Source organism: Aotus nancymaae, unplaced genomic scaffold, assembly GCF_030222135.1.
Source record: "Aotus nancymaae isolate 86718 unplaced genomic scaffold, 86718_ANA_hifiasm-v0.15.2.pri h1tg000018l, whole genome shotgun sequence".
Classification (NCBI taxonomy): Eukaryota; Metazoa; Chordata; class Mammalia; order Primates; family Aotidae; genus Aotus; species Aotus nancymaae.
Genome location: NW_026988430.1, coordinates 614,415 through 636,500, shown reverse-complemented (window position 1 = coordinate 636,500; position 22,086 = coordinate 614,415). Strand labels below are relative to the sequence as shown.

The window sequence follows — 22,086 nt, the reverse complement described above, 5'->3', positions numbered from 1 at the left end:
GCCTAACAGCCGTGGTAAACCCCAGGGGATTTCAGGAGCTGGAATAGCCCTTCTGAGTTGTAGGAAGTTTGGCTGATATGGTGGGCCTTTTATTCTCCAGCATGGATCAGTCATTGGACTTGGGCTCCTGGAAAAGGGTGTGACATTTCACAATGAGGCTCTCTGTGACTGGAGCAACAGGTTTCCTCATTGAAGGGGGATCCGGAAAGTATCAGTGTTCATGGCACGTGCCACTCTGCAGTTGTTCATTTGCTTCTCACCATTTTCGATTCAGTAGTAAAATTCTTAAGAATTGATACCACATTTTATTTAGTTGTGTATCATTGAAATCCAGCAGGCTACATGGGAATAAATATTGCTAAATAATGAAATAAAATGAGACAATAATTGGGTGGATATTTGTAAACTTAAATACTATAATAAATGGTTTTATTATGCATTTTATTAGATAAGAGACATTTTCAAGAGATTTAGCCATATTTATATTTAATTGTGAGTTCTTTTTTGAGAAATAAAAGTTATTCATCTGGTAACACTAAACAGTACTGAGCTAATCTTTAACAATGTTTTGAATTTCTGTAAATGAGATTATCAGTAATTTAAAAAGAGGATTAAGAAGTTTGTGTGGACAAAATCAAACACCGCATGTTCTCACTCATAGGCGGGTGTTGATCAATGAGAACACATGAACACAGGGAGGGGAGCACTATACACTGGGGTCTGTTGGGGGGGAATAGGGGAGGGACAGCAGGGGGTGGGGAGGTGGGGAGAGAGAGCATTGGGAGAAACGACACATATAGGTGAAGGGGAGGAAGGCAGCAAATCACACTGCCATGTATGCACCTATGCAACAATCTTGCATGTTCTTCACATGTACCCCAAAACCTAAAATGCAATTAAAAAAAAAGAAGTTTGTGTGGAATAGAACCAACTAATTTCTGAAATATACACAGAATTTAAGTATTGGAAAGTTTTACTTTAAGATAGGATTATAAAAGCATTGTTTCCTGTGTATAGCCCTATAAAATAATACCCATGTTGAGCCAGCAGAGGGCACAATTGTACAGCGGTATTGGAGAAATGCTTTTAAAGTTAAAAGGAAGTACCTCAATCTCTCAGTCATATGCTGCAGTGACACATGTCACTCACATGTAAATGATTCTATACATCTAAAATTCAGTAATGTATGGTTTGTAGGTGATATGTCATTACTGCATTTCCAACTCTATTCCTTCACATTGTTTTTAAAGTTACTACATCTTCAACAAAATCCAAATTAGGTTAAAATTAATCTCTAAATAATTTTAATTTCAATTGGCTAAAATAATTTGAGGCCAAAAATGTGTAAGGCTTTTTTAGAGCATAATTTTACATATGTTATGTTTTCTGTCCTCACAAGATATTTTATGGATCATTGACATAGAAGCACAACTGCATATACTGTGCAGAATCACCCTTCTAGATTAAGAAAAAAAAAAATCAGGTTATGTCCTTGCATATTGTCAGATTTTTCTTGACATGGGCCTTGCACACAATGAGCTTGCATGGTAAAATGGATGAACCCCTGTCCGAGGGATGGAAGGTCTATCTTTGTCCCTTCCTGGTTGTATCACTACATCTCAGAGCTTGTCTATCTTCATCTGTTAGTAGAGGAACAATGATGCTCACGGGGCCCTCTTTACAGATAGGTGATGTGAGTCCATGGTTTAAGAGCCATGGACATCCACTCATTCAATGCATGTGCTATATAGTACAGGAGTAACTGAAGCATAAGTAGGTGTCATGAAGTGTCCACTGGACGGTGGTCAGATTCTCTAGTTCTCCCTCTGTGAAGAGTTTGACTAAATGAATCTCTGGGTTCTTGAGCATTCAGGGAAGGGGAGTCAAGGCAAGTGAGAAGTTAAATTTCTGCTAATCTGGGGAGGAGGGATTTAATTGGTGTTGCAACCTCATTTTCACCACAACCTCAAAAGCAGGTCACTGTTCATTTATTTCTTACCTTAGATATATTTTTAATTTCTCTTTGGTGAATTTATTCTGTGATAGTAATTCAGAACTATAAAAGGACAGATTAACCATGTATATGAAGGTGTTTATTGCAATATTGTTTATGGATAATTAGTAAAATTGAAAGCAATTTAGGGACATGGACTGTTAGACAGCCATCAAAATGAAAATTATGAATATTATATAGGTACCTGGAAAGTGTGTGATGAATGATAAGTCAAACCAAAGCAAAATTAATCACATATTATGTTAATAGCTGTGTAAAAGTTGAGAACATATATGGTTGGGGAACAGCAAGAAAGATGGAATGGTAATAACTTCTAAAATGCCCAGGAGTTAGTGTGTGTGTCTCTCTCTTTCCTTCCTAAATCACATTATTGCAGTTATAGTGATATTTGTAGAATGAGACATGTCTAAAGAGATTTTTCATGCTTTCTTTGAAATACAGTAATGGCCAATTTGTCCAGTATGTTATGAAAGAAGTGGCCTATTTAAATGACTTATGAATCTTTTTTTCCCCATTAACTGATGTTTACTCCTCTAAACACAAAAACAGCAACAAAACCATTTTGGTTAGAAATCTTTCTAAAAATCTATTGTGTACTTTCCTGCCTTCCCCAACAGTTTCCTGAGCACATTTTATTCTTTTCTTCGTATCTCAGGCTTACCATAATGAATGTCAATTTCTCTCCCACACTAGAATACAATGGTGTCCTTATGAGCAATACAAATGTAGGGTTATTTGCCTCTCTACATGGCATGATCAAATCTCTTCTGAGTTTTGATTCCTTGGTTCTTATTTTTACGTTTTCTTTTTTGTTGTTATTTGTTCTTTTTCTCTCTTTTAGTTTATCAGCTGTCATTTTCATGATTGTCAGTGTTCCAGCCTTTGGCAACCTATCCTTCCCAACCTCCAAACAAATTTGCTGCTTCTAATATGCCTTGTTAGGAAAATCACACAAATGAGTTGACTAGAATTACGTGCAGAGAGCCCCAAAGGGGGTTCTAGCTTATGTAAGTATCTGGACAGTGGAGACATGGCGATACCTGTTTTAGTTGTTCAGAGGTATTTGGCTTACTTCTCAGCTCTTGGCTATTTTCTGGATGTGTTGGGGTCTCAGGGAGATGGCCTGTGTTTAACAGATATGTTGCTTCAGGGAAAATAGAATACTGACTCACAGAAACAAAGCACAGTAGTCATAAATCCAGTTAAGAACAACAAATCAAAGATGGCTGATGATTAGCAGCTCGGGCACGTACCTCCCAGTGAAAGCGCAAAGAACGAGAGGACGCCACACTTTCAGACGAATATTAGTTGCTCACGGACCAGGAGATTCCCAGTGGAGGAGCCCCACGGGTCGCCAGGGCGACTCTTGTGGCCGGCGTGGCGGTTTTGCTGGTGCCTTAGCACGCCAGTTCTTGGTGCAGAGTCCGAAGATTCCCAGGCAGAAAAGCACCATCAATCTTAACACTGCTGTTTTGGCCGGCTCAGTGGATTGCTCAGATTTCGGCGCAGGGAATCAACAAGTTGGACGTCAGAGACCTAGTTAGAAAGTCGGTAATTACAAAGATGACAGACGGATAAATATATAATGAAGGGAAGAAACCAGCATAAAAAGGTAGAGAATACTCAAAATCAGAATGCCTCTCCCTCTACAGGGGATTGCAATTCCTCATCAGTAACGGAACAAGGCTTAATAGATTACACATGTGTTCCAATAACAGAAGCAGGTTTCAAAACGTGGGTGATAAGAAACTTCTGTGAATTAAAAGAACTTGTTCTAACCCAATGCAAAGAGACTAAGAACCTTGAAAAAAGGTTTGATGAAATGTTAACGAGAATGGACAAGTTAGAGAAGAATATAAGTGAATTGATGGAGCTGAAAAACACAACACGAGAACTTCGCGAAACATGCACAAGTTTAAACAGTCGAATTGATCAAGCAGAAGAAAGGATATCAGAAGTCGAGGACCAGCTCAGTGAAATGAAACGAGAAGACAAGAATGGAGAAAAAAGGATGAAAAGGAATGAGCAAAGTCTCCAGGAAATATGGGACTGTGTGAAAAGACCTAATTTACGTTTGATAGGTGTACCTGAATGTGATGAAGAGAATGAATCCAAGTTGGAAAATACTCTTCAGGATATCATTCAGGAAAATTTTCCCAACCTAGCAAGGCAGGGTAATATTCAACTCCAGGTAATACAGAGAACACCACAAAGATATTCTTCAAGAAGACCAACCCCAAGGCACATAATCGCCAGATTTATTAGGGTTGAAATGAAGGAGAAAATACTAAGGGCAGCCAGAGAGAAAGGTCAGGTTCCCCATAAAGGGAAACCTATCAGACTTACAGCAGATCTCTCAGCAGAAACCCTACAAGCCAGAAAAGAGTGGGGACCAATATTTAACATCCTTAAAGAAAAGAACTTTCAACCCAGAATTTCCTATCCAGCCAAACTAAGCTTTATGAGCAAAGGAAAAATTAAATCTTTTGCGAACAAACAAGCACTTAGAGAGTTTACCACCACCAGGCCTGCTTTACAAGAGCTTCTGAAAGAAGCACTATACATATAAAGGAACAACCAATATCAGCCTTTCCAAAAATATATCAAAAAGAAAAGAACTTTAACACAATAAAAAATTTACATCAACTAATGCGCAAAACAGCCAGCTAGCATCAAACGCCAGTATTAAACTTATATGTATTTTAATTGGATAAAAAAGCCAAAACCCATCGGTATGCTGCATCCGGGCCCATCTTACATGCAACAATACACAAAGACTCAGAGAGAAGGAGGAAGATTTACCAATCAAACAGAGAGCAAAAATAAACTAATAAACAAAAAGCAGGAGATGCAATTCTCGCCTCTGATAAAGTAGACTTTAAAGCAACAAAGATCAAAAGAGGCGAGGAATGACATTACATAATGGCAAAAGGATCAATGCAACAAGAAGAGCTAACGATTCTATAGATCAACGAGACAGAAAATTAACAAGGACATTCAGGACTTGAACTCAGACCCGGAACAAGTAAACTTAATAAACATTTACAGAACTCTCCACTTCAAATACACAAAACATATATTACCACCTCACACCTATTCCAAAAGTGACTACATAATTGGAAGTAAATCACTCCTTAGTAATCGCATAGCATTTCATAGGTTTAAATTAAATATTGGTTGGCTGTTTGTTTGTTATCTTCTTCCCTTATTCCTTCCTGACTACATTATTAAGTATAATTATCAGTATAAAAGAGGTTTTCAATACCCATTACTAAATTGCATTCTAGCCTGGGCAAGAAAGCAATACTCCCATTCTCTCTCCCTCTTTCTTTTCCTTCTTCCTCCTCCCCATTCTCTCTCTCTCTCTTCCTTTTTCCTCCTCCCTATTCTCTCTCTCTCTTTCTCTTTTTTCTTCCTCAAGAAAAAAAAAAAAAAAGAAAATTGGCACAAGACAAGGATGCCCTCTCTCACCACTCTTATTCGACGTAGTGTTGGAAGTTCTGGCCAGGACAATCAGGCAAGAGAAAGAAATAAAGGGTATTCAAATAGGAAGAGAGGAATCAAATTGTCTTTGTTTGCAGATGACATGATCCTGTATCTAGAAAACCCCATTGTCTCAGCTCAAAAGCTTCTTAAGCTGATAAGCAACTTTAGCAAAGTCTCAGGATACGAAATCAATGTGCAGAAATCACAAGCATTCCTATACACCAACAACAGACAAGAAATCCAAATCATGAATGAACTCCCATTCACAATTGCCACAAAGAGAATAAAATACCTAGGAATACAGTTAACAAGGGAAGTGAAGGGCCTCTTCAAGGAGAAGTACAAACCACTCTACAAGGAAATAATTTTTCATATGCAGATAGAAAAACATTCCATACTCATGGATAGAAAGAATCAATATCATGAAAATGGCCACAATGCCCAAAGCAGTTTATAGATTCAATGCTGTTCTCATTAAACTACCACTGACATTCTTCACAGAGCTAGAAAAAACTATTTTAAAAAAAAAAAAAAAGAACAACAAATCAATGGAAGCTGAAAGCAGAGTCAAGCAATCAATTGTTATACAAAAAAACTCCACACTTGGATCTGCTCCATTCTCTTTCCATGACACTTCATCCATTCCATTCATAGACTTCATCCTGAGACAAATTTCCCCCCAGTTGAGAAAGAAGCAATGGAATGAGGAAAAGAAGAAATCATACAGGATAAATTAGAGAATCATAATTTATGGAATTCAAAGATCTCAAACACATAAGATAAATTTTGAATGTATAAAGCAGGTTGCTAGGTGCTGTGGAGACTCAAAAGAAGGATGTATTTATGCTCCTACTCTCACGTATTTTTAATTAAAAAAAAATTTTTTTTTGAGATAGTCTTGCTCTGTCACCCAGGCTGGAGTGTAGTGGTGTGATTACAGCTCACTGCAGCCTCGAACTCCTGGGCTCAAGCAATCCTCTCACCTCAGCCTCCCAAGTAGCTGGGACCACAGGCATGCACCATTCCACCCAGCTAATTTTTTCATTTTTGGTAGAGATGGGGTTTCGCCATGTTGTTCAGGCTCGTATTGAACTTCTGGGCTCAAGTGACCTGCCTGCCATGGCCTCTAATACTGAGGGGATTACAGTCATGAGACCCCATGCCTGGCCTATTTATTTATTTAGAGATAGGGTCTTACTCTGTTTCCCAGGCTGCAGGACAGTGGCACAATTACAGCTCACTGGAGCCTTCCTTTTTTTCCTAGAAAAGAATTAAAAATATAAGTAGAGTGAACGATCTGTGCAATTAAAATTTAATTAATTTCACTAAATTAAACATAACTCTGTGAATATATGTGTTACATAAATTCAGATGTTTCTGCTACCCAGGGCGAGTGCTATTTTCTTTTAGTTCTGCTGTCTAAAATAAGACTTCAATTCACCCTTAGTGACAATGGATGTGTGGGTACCTTTTTGAAGAGGGTTTATACCATTATTTGTTGAGCTTCACCCCACTCTTGGAAGCATTTATGAACTTCTAGGGCTTGGGAAAATTTATTATACTTCCATGCCCTCTCTTTCTTCCAAAAAAAATACCCAACAAAATTTGTAGTAACCACAAAACAAATAAACCCACCTCCTAATCTTCAGAGTAGTGGTTGGAGGATAACATGTAATGGGACATAATTTTTTGTTTCTATTGCTTAATTCTCAAGAACCTTACAAATTCCACAGATCAATGTATCAAAAGTCATCTACACTTTGTAGGGGAGAAGGAGTGTCTCTCCTCACTCATTATAAGGTTCATGACTACAGGGGAGAAAATATAATTTCTTCTTTTTTCCCCTCTCTTGATTGAGACCCTCTTGATTGAGACCCTCCTGAAAACAAAAGTCACATTAACAAGAGAAAAAGCATCAGTGAAAAAGCATAGTGAGTTTACTTAATACAAGCTTTACATAACACAGGAGGCTTCAGAAATGAAAACCCAGAGACAAAGGGAAAACTGTATTTTTGTGGAGAGTCGTGCAAAAGTGTGATTGGAGGACAAAATAATATGATACAGTGGTAGTAAACTGGGGGGAACTTAGCAAGACCTGTGTGTTCAGATTCTTTTTGGCCTCTCTGTGTAACATTTCTTTCCTCTAGGTATTGGGCAGGATACCTGTCACATGAGGGTCTTCAGAAAAGAAAGGAAGGAGAGGGTCAGAGACTGACCTTCCTAGATCCTATGGCCTGTTTCAGGAGAGAATGGTGGGAGAAGATGAGAGAGATCTTCCTGCTTCTGCCATTTTCTCAATTGCCAAGCTGCTATATTTTGCGGTATTGTGTTCTGAGCCTGTCAACTTAGATTACTGTTTGAGAAGTGACCATCTTGTAAGAATCAATGCTAACCACTGGACAAATTCTTGTACAGTGTGATTAGAAATGATTATCAATACTGGATAAATGATCTGAATGTCCATACTGTTTTATTGCTTGCCATGTACAGGTGTAGACTATCTATGGAAGGAAAGGGAGTATATTTGGAGTGAATAACAGTGTTGTCTAAATTAGGCTGGATTTGCTGGTCATTGTTATAGAAAGCCACTTGAGCAAAAGTTATCTCTTCCATAGTTTGACAGCTATGGTAATGGAAAACTAACATGTCTTATTGCTATCTGAACAAATTACATATTGGAAATGAATGCATCTATTGAATTCTGGATTATTTGTGTTGGTAGAGACAAGGTTAACTTTTAGTAAAATTACTTAATCACATATATTGGAATAAGCCAAAATAAAGTGTTTAGAGCCTTGAAACCGTTCCAAAATCACATTTTACCCAATAATTGAAAAAAAATTCTTCCATCGCACTTTGAAAGTGTTATGAATAACCATAAAATAACAGTACCCTTTCCATTTTTGGCTCATTTTCTTGTTGGAAATCATGATGGGAGACAAGATAGCCCAAATATTAGGAACTAGAGAATACTTTCTCTTCTGGCTATAGGATCCTATAAACAACTACAAACTTGACGATCAGTAGCTCAGTGAATGTTGAGGGTAATGTATGCTCTCAATACATCAAGTATCCATTAGTTTTCTATTAAACAAAATGTGTGCAATTAATTTAATATTGATAATATTAATAATTGATAAGACCCATAGAAATTAAATACTAGTTGAATCCTTTACAGCCATGGTTCTTAGCTTTGAATTTATATTGGAAACACTTGAACAGCTTTGCAAAATCCCAAACTCAAGTCACATCTTAGACCAATTAAACTACAATCTCTTGGGGATGAGGCCGAGACACCAGTATTTTTAAAGCTCAAAAGATAATTCTAACATGTAGCTAACTTTGAGAATTGCTGCTTTATAGAACATTTTGCTTACTCTTAGTGAAGTTTAAGTACCTCAGGGACTCTTCAACAATCATTAACAGTCTTAAACAGTCTTCAGGGACTGTTTCTGTTTCTTTTTCTTTAAATAGAAACAAATTATTCCAAAATAACAGTCTTATTTGTTTCCTTTTATTCCTCTCTTTTTCTTTGCTCTTGTTTCATTTTGTTTTATTTTTCCCAAATTGATCAATAAAGCATAATAGCATATGAAGTCAGGTCATTCTCAGTTCGAATTCAGATTGGGCTATCTACTAGTTGCCATAGATGGGCAATGTGTTTAACCTCTTAGCAAGTTTTCCCCTGCCCCATCTATAGCAGTATTTCTCAGCTGGAGGCAATTTTTCCCAACAGGAGACATTTGTCTATGTTGGAGATGTTTTTTCTTGTTACTGCTGGGGAGTCGTTTTTGATATCTAGTGAGTAGAGGCCGGGGATGCTGCTCCACATCCTACAATGCACAGGACAGAGCCATAGCAAAGAATTATCAGGCCCTAAATGTCACTAGTGCTGAGGTAAAGGAACCCTGATCTACAGAGTGAGGTTCTGGAATCTGACTGCATTCAAAGTCTTGTTTCTCTACTTCCTAACTGTGTAATCTTGAGCAATGTATTCACTTTATTCTTGTCTGAATCCTATGTGAAAATGCAGATATTATTAACACCCACTTTGGAGTTTATGGAAGGTTTAAATGGGATAATGCATTAGGAGCATTAATACAGTGCTAATTATTACCAAAATATATGTCCTTCTGTTCTGTGGCATTTATGGCCTTTTGTTAGCATCCCTGAGATTATTTGTTTGATCCTTCTCTTAATAATCTCAGAGTTAATATTCCACAATTCAGTGATAGGAGAGAGAAAGGCGTTGGAGGCTGGAGTTGTCTTCGAACAGGTACCTGCTTTGGATTTTAAGTGGGAATTCAGAGGAGATAGTTTCACAGCACACTGTTAAGTTCCTTCTCCCACTTTTCACTTTCCTCCCCCAGCTCACCACTAGCTTGACAATTGTATTGGGTTGGAGTGTTCAAATAAATAAGCCTGTATTCAGCCAAAGAAAAGTCAAAAAGATTCTTGTAAGTACAGATGCTAAGGGAAAGTGCTTAAAAGTGATGAGAACAGTTTATTTATATTTTTTAGGCTCTGGGGTGCATGTGCGTGATGTGCAGATTTGTCACATAGGTAAACACGTGCCATGGGGGTTTGCTGCATCTATCAATCCATCACCTAGGTATTAAGCCCAGCATGCATTAGCTATTTATCCCGATGCTCTCCCTCAACTCCCCACCCCACCCCCCAACAGGCCCCAGTGAGTGATGTTCCCCTCCCTGTGTCCATGTGTTCTCATTGTTCAGTTCCCACTTATAAGTGAGAACATGTGGTGTTTAATTTTCTGATGAACAGGACTTATTAGCAAACTTTATATTTATTATTAATAAGAAGCAGACAGCTACAGGAGTTTAAATTCAGAAAAAAAAGCTCTGTGTTGGAAATAGAAATCTGGGATTTATTACTACAGAAGCAGTCAAAGTTATGGGAGAGAATGAGATATCAAGGGAGACTACAGGGAGAAGAGAAAGGGGGCTTAGGATGTAACCTGAGAAAAATCTCAGCTAATAGTTAGGACAAACCTACTGTGGGCTCGCCTGTCACCTTTCTAACCTGTTATACTACATTTGACTTTTAGGGAGAGTCAGCTTTTATTCTCAGTTCTCATCCACAAGTGTTCAAAGTCTGGCTTGAGTCTTTACCGAGATAATATGGAATGTTTACAATATTAGGTAGAAAATTCCTACATTGATTGCTGTCCATGAATCAGATTCATTTTTAATTTTTGTCATTATAATTATATACTCATATCACACAATTTGAATTTTTCTCTGTGCATATGATTTCTTCTAGTATAGTGTGCAAAAAACTATGCATGTTTTTATAACAGCTTTATTGAGGTATAACTCAGATACCGCACAGTTCAATAGTTTTCAGTATGGCTTCAAAACATCTCTTCAAATGACTGTATCATAATTTGCTAGGTCTTTCTTCTGTGTGGGGACATTTATGTTGTTTCTAATTTTTTACCAATATAAGTAGATTTTTCTGCGTGTAGATTTTAAAATATTTGGATTATTTTATTTTTAAAACTTTTTATTCTTTAATTGGCACATTATAATTGTACATATTTGTGATGTATAATTTGATTCTTTGATATCTGTATAGATTGTATAATGTTCAAAGCAGGGTAGCCAGCATATCTATAACCCCATGCATATATTATTTCTTTATGTTGAGAACTTTAAAAAACATCTCTCTTCTAGTTTGTAATATACAATACTTTGCCGTTGACTATAGTCGCCCTACTGTGTGATGCAACAACAGAACTTATCCCTTATCTAATTGTAACTGTGCACATTGACCAACCTCTCCTCATCTTACACTTCCCAATTCCTTCCCCAGTCTCCGATAAACACTGTTCTTCTCCCTACTTCTTTGAGATCAATTTTTTGTTTAGATTCCACATGACAGTGAGGTCATGTGATACTTGTCATTCTGTGTCTGGCTCATTTCATGTATTAATATAACATCGTCCATGTTTGTCCATTTGGTCTCAAATGACAGAATATCATTCTTTTTCATGGCTGAATGTTATTTTATTTTATAGATATGTCACTTTTTTAAATTCATTCATCTGTTTTTAGATATTTAGGTTGATTCCAAGTCTTAGCTGCTGTGGACAGTGCTGCAATAAACATGGAAGTGCAGATAGCTCTTTGATGTACTGATTTCATTTCCTTTGGATATATATCCTGTAGTGGGGTTGCTGGATTATACAGTAGTTCTGTTTTGAATTTTTTGACGAGCCACCGTACTGTTTTCCATAATATTCTACTAAATTACATTCCCCCCACGTTGTGTAAGGGTTCCCTTTTCTCCATATCCTCACCAAGAGTGATTTTCTTTCATCTTTTTGATCATAGCCATTCTAGTTACAGTGAGGTCATATTTCATTGTGGTTTTCATGTGTATTTCCCTGGTGATTAGTGATGCTGAGTATTTTTTCATATACCTGTTGGCCATTTTGAGAAATGTCTGTTAAGGTCTTTTGCCCATTTTAAAATCAGATTAATTTTTTGTTTGCCGTCATTTTAGTTAATTATATATTCTGGATATTAGCCCCTTGTCATATTTATAGTTTGCAAATGTTTTCTCTCATTCTATAGGTGTCTCTTCACTCTGTTGTTTCTGTTGCTATGGAAAAGCTTCTTAGCTTGACAAACATACAAAAATCAGTAGCATTTCTACATGCTGATAGTAAACTATTTGAAAAAGAAATCAAGAAAATAATTATATTTACCATAGTTATTAAAAAAAGGTGCATAGGAATAAATTTAATTGAGGTGAAAGATTTTACACCAAAACTATAAAACACTGAAAGAAATTGAAGATGACACAAATAAATGAAAAGATATCTCATGTTTATGGATTGGAAGAACCGATATTGTTAAAATGGTCATACCACCCAAAGTAATCTACAGATTTAATAAAATTCCTATCAAAATACCAATGATCTTTTTCACAGAAATAGAACAAAATGATCCTAAAATTCATGGGGAACCACAAAAGACCCCAAATAGCCAAAGTAATCTTAAGCAAAAAGAACAAAGCTGGAGGCATCACACTGCCTGGCTTCAAAATATACTACAAAGCTGTGGTAACCAAAACAGCATAGTACTGGCATAAGAATAAACACATAGACAAATGGAACACAATAGAAAATCCAGAAGTAAATTCATACGCTTATGACACAATGATTTTTGATAATGGTGCCAAGAATACATACTGGGGAAAGAAGAATCTCTTCAAAAGGTGATATTGGAAAACCTGGATCTCCACATGCAGAAGAATGAGATGAGACCCTTATCTCTTTTACTATACACAAAATCAACTCTAAATGGATTAAAGACGTACATGTAAAACCAGAAACTATGAAACGATTAGAAGCAAACAGAGGGGAGACATTTGATGACAATGAGCTGGGCAGGGATTTTTTTAGATAAGACCTCAAAAGCACAGGCCACAAAAGCATTAAGCTACATTCAAGATCTATTTTAAAGTCTTTCTTTATCCATGAAGAATACATAAAGGAATGTGCAACTGGAAAATTTTGTTTAATGGAGAAACTGTTCTAAAATTGATTAATAATTATCATTAAAGGTTTAAACTGGGAGAAAGCTCCCCAAAAGAGAATTCCAAACAGGCAGTGAACACTAGCTCAGCTCCTAACCCATCTTTGAGTGGACATGAAAAGCTTTTCCTTGCCTTCACGTGAATAAAACTAAACTTAGGTGTCTGCCAATATTCACTATTAAGATGGTACACTTACATTTATTATTACTTAAACATGGATCTTTATTGTATAAAAAACAGGGAATATAAGCAAAAGGATGGAAAGAAAAATCTCTTTCTGGGTTCAAGACCTGCCTGCTCAACAAAGCAAACAAGACCCTGTCTCAAAAATATATATAAATAAAAATAAAAGAAAAAAAAATCCCCTCCTGGGAATGAGAAAATCATTGCCATTTTCTTATTTTGTTGTTTCATTATTTATTTATTTAAACTTTTATTTGAGGTTCATGAGTATATGTGCAGGTTTGTTATGTAGGTAAACTGTGTGTCATGGGGGTTTGGTGTACAGATTATTTAGTCACCCAGGTAATCAGCATAGTACTTGATAGGTAGTTTTTTGATCCTCTACCTCCTCCCACCTTCCACCTATGGGAAGTTCAAATAAATGTCACATGAGCTCTGAAACTACTGGGATTTCTCCAAGGAAATCCCCTTAGGGAAAAGTAACATTTTCTATTTCATTTGGCCTTCTGGTTAGCTTAAATGTATTTAAGAGCAAAATTCATACAAATACGTGGAAGAAAGTTTCAGTGGGTTCTTCCACTTACTTCAGAAAATTGATTTAAAATAGGAGTAATGTTTATTCTCAAGGCATTAATTAGACAGCTTGTAGGGTCCATCTTCTGGTAATTTCAATAATTTTCCTAAATTTTGCCTCATTTCTTTTTTATGCAGAGATGTTCTCCTAAACTAATTTATCAACACATCGACACAAAAGGGACAATGTTTTTAAACTGGAAAAATATCCAGGCCCTTAAAACATAATTGAATGTCAAATTATGAATAAAGAACTACTTCTACACATATATAATTCACATTCAAACATTTATTGAGCACCTACTGCATATAAGGCAAGATTCTGGCATGATGAACTCAATTACAAAATGCGCAGGGTGCTGGAGAGAAAGGGTGATCTTGAAGCAGAAAAGTTATAAACAGAAAAGAATCCATTGCTTAGGAACTTTCAGACTGAAGATTTCCTAGACTCTAGCTTTATTTTTGTTTCCCTTTTTAGAAAGCAGAGATGAAACCCAAGCCTGGAGGTGGGAAAGGGCTCTGAGGGCTTTTGCACCATGCTGGAGAGGAGGTGCAAGAGAGAGAGAGGCAGAGTTCTCTCACCTCACAGTTTTGCCCTGATGTCTGCAGGGCTGCACATGCACCTAGGCATGTATTTACAGATCTGTCTTCCCTTTAGAGTCTCTTGTGCCTCTTTAGAAAAATGCAAATAGCTCGATCCCAAGTCCTAAGATTGTGACTCGGTGGGTGAGGAGCCTGGGAGTCTGTATTTTTGCAAAGCTTCCTTAGTCACTGCTTACAGAGGTTTGAGAACTTCTACAGTGTAGTCATTCCACTTAAGTCAGAGGTGCCTGGCCCCCGATGCACATCAGAATCATCTGGAGGGTGTTAAAAATGCTGTTGCCTGGATCCCACCCCTATACAGTCCCATGTCATTGGTTTTCAGTGTGCCTAAGCATCCTGATTTTTCCCATATTCCCAGGGGACAGCAATGTACAGCCACACTGAGAACACTGGCTTAAAGGCATTCAATCCTGATCAATTATCTCTCTTGCTATTGAAGCTTAAAATGAAATGGTGGCAGTTTGAATAACTGAATCAGAGATTTCAGGAGAATTTAAAGATCAGAAGAAAGGATTCAGTGAGGACTGTTACAGAGGGAGCGGACTGGGGCATCATCACCAAGGTAACACCATTAATAGCACTTTTTCTTTGAGACAGTTGAACTTTATCACTGAAAGTTTAGCCAGGGTTGGGGAGTACAGTGGGTGAGCAGGAAACACAACCGCTCTCTCTTTTTTTTTTTTTTTCATATAAAAAGAGGTTTATTTAGATGTTAGAATGATCTAGTGATTGAACAAGATTGGACATGAACCCACCCAGGCCCAGGGCTGGGCTGCAGTCGCTGCCATTGACATCCGTGTAGATTTCACGTGCAACAGGGGCGGTCATGGGCTCAACGGCCATTGTGCTTTGAAACTTTTTTCCAACCGATGGCTGTGACTACAGTTTTCAGTTGTGCTCTGGCCTCCAAGAACCAAGGGCCCGGTGGGGGTTGGTGTCCTCTGTATAAAAAGTGCTGTCGGCCGGGCGCGGTGGCTCAAGCCTGTAATCCCAGCACTTTGGGAGGCCGAGGCGGGTGGATCACGAGGTCAAGAGATCGAGACCATCCTGGTCAACATGGTGAAACCCCGTCTCTACTAAAAATACAAAAAATTAGCTGGGCATAGTGGCGCGTGCCTGTAATCCCAGCTACTCAGGAGGCTGAGGCAGGAGAATTGCCTGAACCCAGGAGGCGGAGGTTGCAGTGAGCCGAGATCGCGCCATTGCACTCCAGCCTGGGTAACGAGCGAAACTCCGTCTCAAAAAAAAAAAAAAAAAAAAAAAAAAAAAGTGCTGTCCCGGGAGCTTCCCCACGGACACCTTGGGGCATCTGAGTGATTCCCGGGAGGGCAGCTCAGCCTCCCTCAGGCTACCACTGCAGCCACTGCCAGACATTCTCACCATCAACCGACAAAAAGCATCAGAGTCTCTGTGAACCTGGCCGTGATGGTAAGAACCCAGTGTTTTCTAATCTAAGACTTGTATGCAGAACACAGAAAACTGCAGTTAGGAACAACCAGGACACGTCTGTTAAATAAAAGCATCGTTTCATGTCGGTGTACGTATATACAGGGGTATGTATAACAGACTCCTGCTCCCCTCCTGGCAACCACAGACCATCACACACACGCATGACACATGCATGGCTACGCCGCTTTCCACGAATGCACGGAACCCAAGATGGAACCCACAGCTCGAGGGCTTAGACCTTCACTACTGAGCTGCTGCCACTGTCCTCCCCGGAGGTGTGGCTGAAGTCACTAGCGTCACTGCCCAAGGCGTCCTAGTCCTGGTCATCCCTATCGATGACCCTTCATCTATACCTCAGGTCCAAAATGCTTTCCTCCGAGCCCGAGCTCCTCCTGTCATGCAAACTCAGCTCCAGCTGTGCCTTCCGGCTTGGCCAGAGTCCTCCGTCCTTCTTCACCAGCAGGTGTGGGCTTCCAAAGACAGGGCTGGGCCTGGCCTGGGCCTCCCTGAAGGCCGAGAAGGACAGGCCCTGCAGAGGCAGCCCCAGGTGGGGGCTGAAGAGGCCGGCCTGCCTGCCTCCCCAGGAGACTCCGTTTCCAAAGTGGAAGAGCTGGGTGAACAGCAGTGAGGAGAAGCTGGCAAGGGGTAGGCTGGGCAGGCCCCAGGCGGGGCCCTTGGACCTCTTATCTCTCTCTATCCCGATGCCACCACTCCACGCTGCATCTACCTTCAGAGCACAGTGCCCACGAGCTGGGCAGCCTATTTTGGTGGGCAAAGTTGCTCCAAGGCAGGGCGCGCTCAGCCTGGGCTCGAGCATCCCTCTCAGCTCCCGGGCTGGGGGTCAGGAAGCTCCGGCTCCCACAGCCCATGTGAAAGGTCCCCCCTGCACCTGCTGCCTCGGTGCCCGCTGTGGCACAGCTGGGCAGCGGACCAAAAGCACTTTTGGCAGCAGGCTCGGTCCCTCGTGGACTCTAGTCTCTGTGAAGGTAAACGTTTGTCCTGCTCGTTGATAGACCCTTGGCAGAGATGCTGGTGCTCCTGGTCGGTGCCGGATCCCCTCAGCCGGGAGCAGCGGGGAGCCCCTTCCCGCCCTGGCCAAACAGACCAGATGCACCCTGAGCTCCTGAGCTCTCTGTGTCTCGCGACCCTTCTGAGGGCCGTGGGACCCCCCTGGCCCTCTGACTCCGGGTACACATGCCAGGCAGCAGGGTGGGCTCCTTCCTGCCCAGTACCTCTGGCCTGGCTGGGCCCCCTGTCCAGAGGGCAGCCGGGCCCTCTGCCTGAACTTCTGAACTGCTCACTGACTCCTTGGCTTTTTCCGCCAAGAACTTCCGAATCTCCAGTTCGATGCTCATCGCTGTCCACTGAACTGCTGTTGTCAGAGAGCAAGCCTGGGCTGGGAGCTGAGTCCTGGGACTCCCTGGGGAAGGGATTCCCTTCGGAGGCAGAGGCGCAGGTGGAGACAGAGGCCGGTCTCCTTACCCGGAAGGCGGGGCCTGTGTCCTGGCTCCCGGCACCCACCTGCTTCGTCCTGGGGGATTTCTTCCCGGAGCCCTCGCCGCCGTCTCTCTTGGACTTGGAGAGGCAGCCCTTGAGCACTGGCGGCCTCCTGTCCTCTCAGTCTCTCCGCAGCCTGCCCAGCTGCTACAAGAAGTGCGTCTGCGTGGTGCTGAACCTGACCTTCCTGCAGGCCATCCTGAGCTCCCTGCATCGCTTCTTGAGCTTCCATTTGGACCTTAACAAGTCCTTCATGGCTGTATCCAGGTCCTCATCACTGTCCAGGAAGGTGTCTTCGGAGCTCTCCTACTCATCCAGGTGTCTCGCCTCGTCTGTCTTACCCTGGGCCTGTGACAGGCAAGTGGCGCTCTCCCCTCCGGGGGCCTTGCTGGCTTCGTCCTGGATGAGCAGGTCCCACCCCTCATGGCCAGGCTCGGCTCTCCCCTGGCTGTGATCAGCATCCTGACCCCCATCTTCCACCACCTCCTGTGTTTTTTTGGGCACGGATGCCCTCACATGGCCGCCGCCTCGACGCTTCCTTTTGCAGCCCAGCAGTGGGTCCGGTGTTTTAGAGAGAGGGGCCTTGGGGCCGCTGGTCTGGCCGTTGGGGCCAGGTGGCGAAAGTGCACCCTGGGCACCTTGCGGGCAGCTCTCACCTCTGGCCAGCAAACTCCTCGACTGTGCCTGGAGGGCCAAAAACGTCCGGATTTCCTGCTCGATGCTGTCGTCGCTGTCCATGGAGCTACTGTCACCGTCGGAGCGGGAAGGCACGTTGGCAGAGTGGAAGAGTGGGCTTGTGGACAGGGACCCATCGCTGCCCTCCACGGGAGCCGGCAGGATCGTCTTGGAAATGCCCAGGATCGCTTCCGCGCACATCAGCTCAGAGGACGTGTCTGCCAGGCATGAGGACTGTTCCACAAACTTGCTCCTTGAAGCCGGGCTCACAGGAGTCGGAGCTTTGGTTTCCTTTGGGAGCTTAGGGAAGTGGTCAGTGTCCAGGCCCCCGGGCCAGGGTCCGTGGTCTTGGCGGCCACTGGCTTCTTCTTGCTGGGTGTTTTCCTGTGGGTCTCGGGCAAGGCACTTTTGGTGGCACTGCTTACGCTGTGTGCGGGAGGGTCAGGCTGCCTCTCCTCGTGGAGCTGGGCCCTCTGGGATGGGTCCCCGTCTGCCTCCTTGTGTGTTTTCTGCAGCTGGTGCAGCTGGATGGCCTCCTCGATGCCATCTTCGCTGCTGGAATCGGACACCTTGGGCGCCTGTGCCGCGCTCGGGACTCGCCTTCCCCTCCTTGCGGCGCTGGTGCTCCTCTTCATCCCACTTTGATTCTGTGCTGCTTCTGAAGGGTGGCAGGGGGTTGCTGGCTTTGTGCTGCCCTCGTTCTCCCTCGTGGTTGTGACCGTGGACCTGAGGTTTCTGGGCTGCATGTTCATCTTTGCTAACCGGGGAGGTCTGCCGAAGGTGAACTTCTGGGTGCCCATCAGACCTTGCGATGCACCCCCCTCGCGGCTTCTTGGTGGGATTTCAAGAGTGACTTGGCTGCTAAATTTTCGTTGCAGTCCGGTTTCTTGTCCACTGATCCAACACATTTTTGGATCTCATGCTGTCTCTTCTCGTTCAGAAACTCTTCTATTTCCACCCTGATGCTCTGCTCGAAGGAGTCCTCGCTGCTCACGCTGAACAAGGAGTCGGAGCCCTGGTCCTGGCTGGATCCCACCTGGCTGCCAGGGCCACCGCCTGAGCCAGGTGCAAGTTTTGGGGGACCCAGGGCAGTCAGGGCACTGCTGTGAGCCGGTTCTGGCTTACATCTACTGCCTCCACCTGAGGCCCTGGAAAGCTGCTGGGTTGCACCTGGCTGGACCCTTCCGGGCCCGGGCTGTGTCGCACCACTCTTTGCCTTCAGGCACTCCTGGATGGCCTCCTCGATGTCCCGGTCCATGGAATCATCACTCTCTGAATCTAGCACCAGTGGGTGAAAGTCTGCAGCTTCCTTCTCCCCCATGGGGTCAGTGTCAGCCACAAGACCAAGGCAAGTGGCCCCTTGTGCACAGGGGGCTTGGCCACTGGCCTGGCATCATGGCATCCCTCTGCCCTGTGGCCCCTCTGTGCGGCTCGCTTATTGCTGGTGCCCCGCACTGCAGCGTCATGATGAGCATCTGCACCCGGGCGCTCACTGCCTCGCTCTCCACTCCCTTGTCAGCCTCCGAGAAGCACCCGGGGAACCTAAAGCTCCCTGGAGGGCCAAAGCCCTCCCATTTGGACTGCAGAGCAACCACTGGAGGGGCGTTCATGAGAATCATTCTAGCAGGTGGGCAGGGATGCGCAGAGGGGCGATGCTTTGTTTCTCTGCCGGCTTCACATCCTCCAAAGGTTGGCAAGTGGTACCCATGAGAGAACGTCTGCAAATGCTTCTTTGCAGGTTAAAAAAGATGGCTATAAATCCAGGCTCAGCATGGCGGCATGCGTAGATTCATTCTTGACCCAACCAGCAACCTCTTGAAATTCTCAGAGTCCAGGTTGACGGGGTGTTCCCATATGCCCAGGGTCAGGTCTTCATCTCTCCATTTACACGCCGAGGCACCCTCTCTCTGCTTTTTAAACAGACTTTTGATTCCTCCTGGCCCCCACTGCCCACTGCGCAACCCCGCCTGCGCCCGCATCCCGAGTCCCGGGGTAGGTGGTGGGCAGGGTGCAGGCCGGAGGCTGCGGGGCCAGCATACTCCGCCCTCAGCTGGGGTGCAAGGAGGGGGTGCAGGGAGTCCGGCCGGGCCCCCTGCCTCCCCGCCTCCCCCACCACCACTTTTTTTTTTTTTTTTTTTTGAGACGGAGTTTCACTCTTGTTACCCAGGCTGGAGTGCAATGGCGCGATCTTGGCTCATCTCAACCTCCGCCTCCTGGGTTCAGGCAATTCTCCTGCCTCAGCCTCCCGAGTAGCTGGGACTACAGGCACGCACCACCATGCCCAGCTAATTTTTTTTGTATTTTTAGTAGAGACAGAGTTTCACCATGTTGACCGGGATGGTCTCGATCTCTTGACCTCGTGATCCACCCGCCTCGGCCTCCCAAAGTGCTGGGATTACAGGCGTGAGCCACCGCACCCGGCCACCACCACTTTTTAAAAGACCTGCTGCTTCTTCAGGATCATAAATTTGTGCCTTGATTATGAAATGAGGCCCTGGTTTCTGGAGGATAAGCCATATCAGTAGGCCCCTAGGGGAGATAGAAACCTTGGCAGAGTATGGTCTGAGGACTTCTTCATCTGAAGGCAGGACACTGTGCAGTGTGAGAGGCGGCCTTTACACAGATGACAGAGAATTTCGGCTGACTTGTTCATAGACTCCATAATCGTAATTGGACATCATGTTTCTTCTCATTTAGAAATAGCACAGCAGATGGCAGTACAACATAAAAAGAAAGATATGTCACCATCTCCAACAGTGGCACATGGACAAGCGATCGCAGTGTCTGGGAACCACATGGCTACTGTCCAATAGAACTTTCCGGGTTGGTAGATCTGGTCTACATCTACACTGTCTAGTACAATGGCCACTAGACAAATGAGCACTTGAGCACTTGAAATGAGGTAATGAGACTGAAGAACTGAAATTTTAATTTTAATTACATACAATTTAAATTTGAGTAGCCACATGAGGCTGGTGGCTTACATATTGAACAAGCAGCTCTCAAGAACAAATCTTGACTTTGTCACTTACGGGGTAAGTTTCTAGACATTTCCAAGCCTTGGTTCCCTCATCTGTATTTCTTGTGTGCTGGCACCAGAATTACCATTAGAGACAGAACTGTCATTGTTTGAAAAAATACCTTGATAGGTAATTTGGCCATCAAAACCTAGGATTCAGAGAAGGGTCTGGAGAGAAAATGCTGAACTCAAGAAGGACTAAGTCATTTTCTATAAGAATATGGGAGAAATTATTCATTAATTGTTAGCCCTGAGTGAGAAGGAGTGAGAAGAAAGGGAAAGAAAAGCCAGTAAGTTTGGGGGCTACATGGAATGTTGGGGTGGCAAAAGGATTCTTAGGAACAGGGAGAGCTAATATTATTTTTCAGTTACTTGTGTTACTGTTGTAAACCCATGCCGTCTTTCTAAACCCTTGGTCAAATTTGTTGTAAACGTAAATGTCTTGGTTTTGTGTGTGTGTGTGTGTATTAAGCAAAGGGAATAAGCCCAACATTTACACTAGAATTGAATGGAAAAGGGAAAACATGAAATGATTAGACTGTTAGTAAGCTGAACAAAGTCAGTGAAAACAGGAGTTAACAGGCAGAGGAAACCATGACAAAGTAAGCCCTTAAGAAAGTTGTAGCTAACATTTGTTTTTCATAAAATGGGGGTTCACACCAAGCTCATATAAATCTCAAAAGGAAGGATCAGTACAACCAATATGTAAACTGGAGACAGTGATACCTACTTGAGGGATGATTGTGACGATAAAATGAGATAATGCTTGTGAAGTGCTTATACATGGTAAAAGCTTAATAAAGCTTTAGTTTCATGGTTCTAAAATGAATATACGGCTGATGCTTGAACAACATGAGGGTTAAGGCACCGACCCTCACTTGCAGTCAAAAATTCATATACAACTTTTGCCTCCCCAAAAACTGATCTACTAATAGCCTTACCAATAACATAAACTGCTAACATATATTTTGTATGTTATATGTATTACATACTGTATTCTTACAATAAAGTCAACTAGAGA

The 22,086-nt window shown here is 42.6% G+C and overlaps 1 protein-coding gene and 1 pseudogene across 1 annotated transcript in view; both read right to left on the bottom strand.

The window, feature by feature from the left end:
* The window catches only part of LOC135275674 (ephrin type-B receptor 4-like), a 56,025-nt gene extending 40,757 nt beyond the window's left edge, over positions 1-15,268 (bottom strand). Inside the window, 1 exon segment of the mRNA XM_064377995.1 lies at positions 15,181-15,268. Within this exon segment, the coding sequence (XP_064234065.1) occupies positions 15,181-15,268 (88 nt within the window).
* Positions 15,269-16,106: 838 nt separating this feature from the next.
* Positions 16,107-19,665, bottom strand: LOC135275682 (protein phosphatase 1 regulatory subunit 26-like; annotated as a pseudogene).
* Between the last annotated feature and the right edge of the window lie 2,421 nt (positions 19,666-22,086).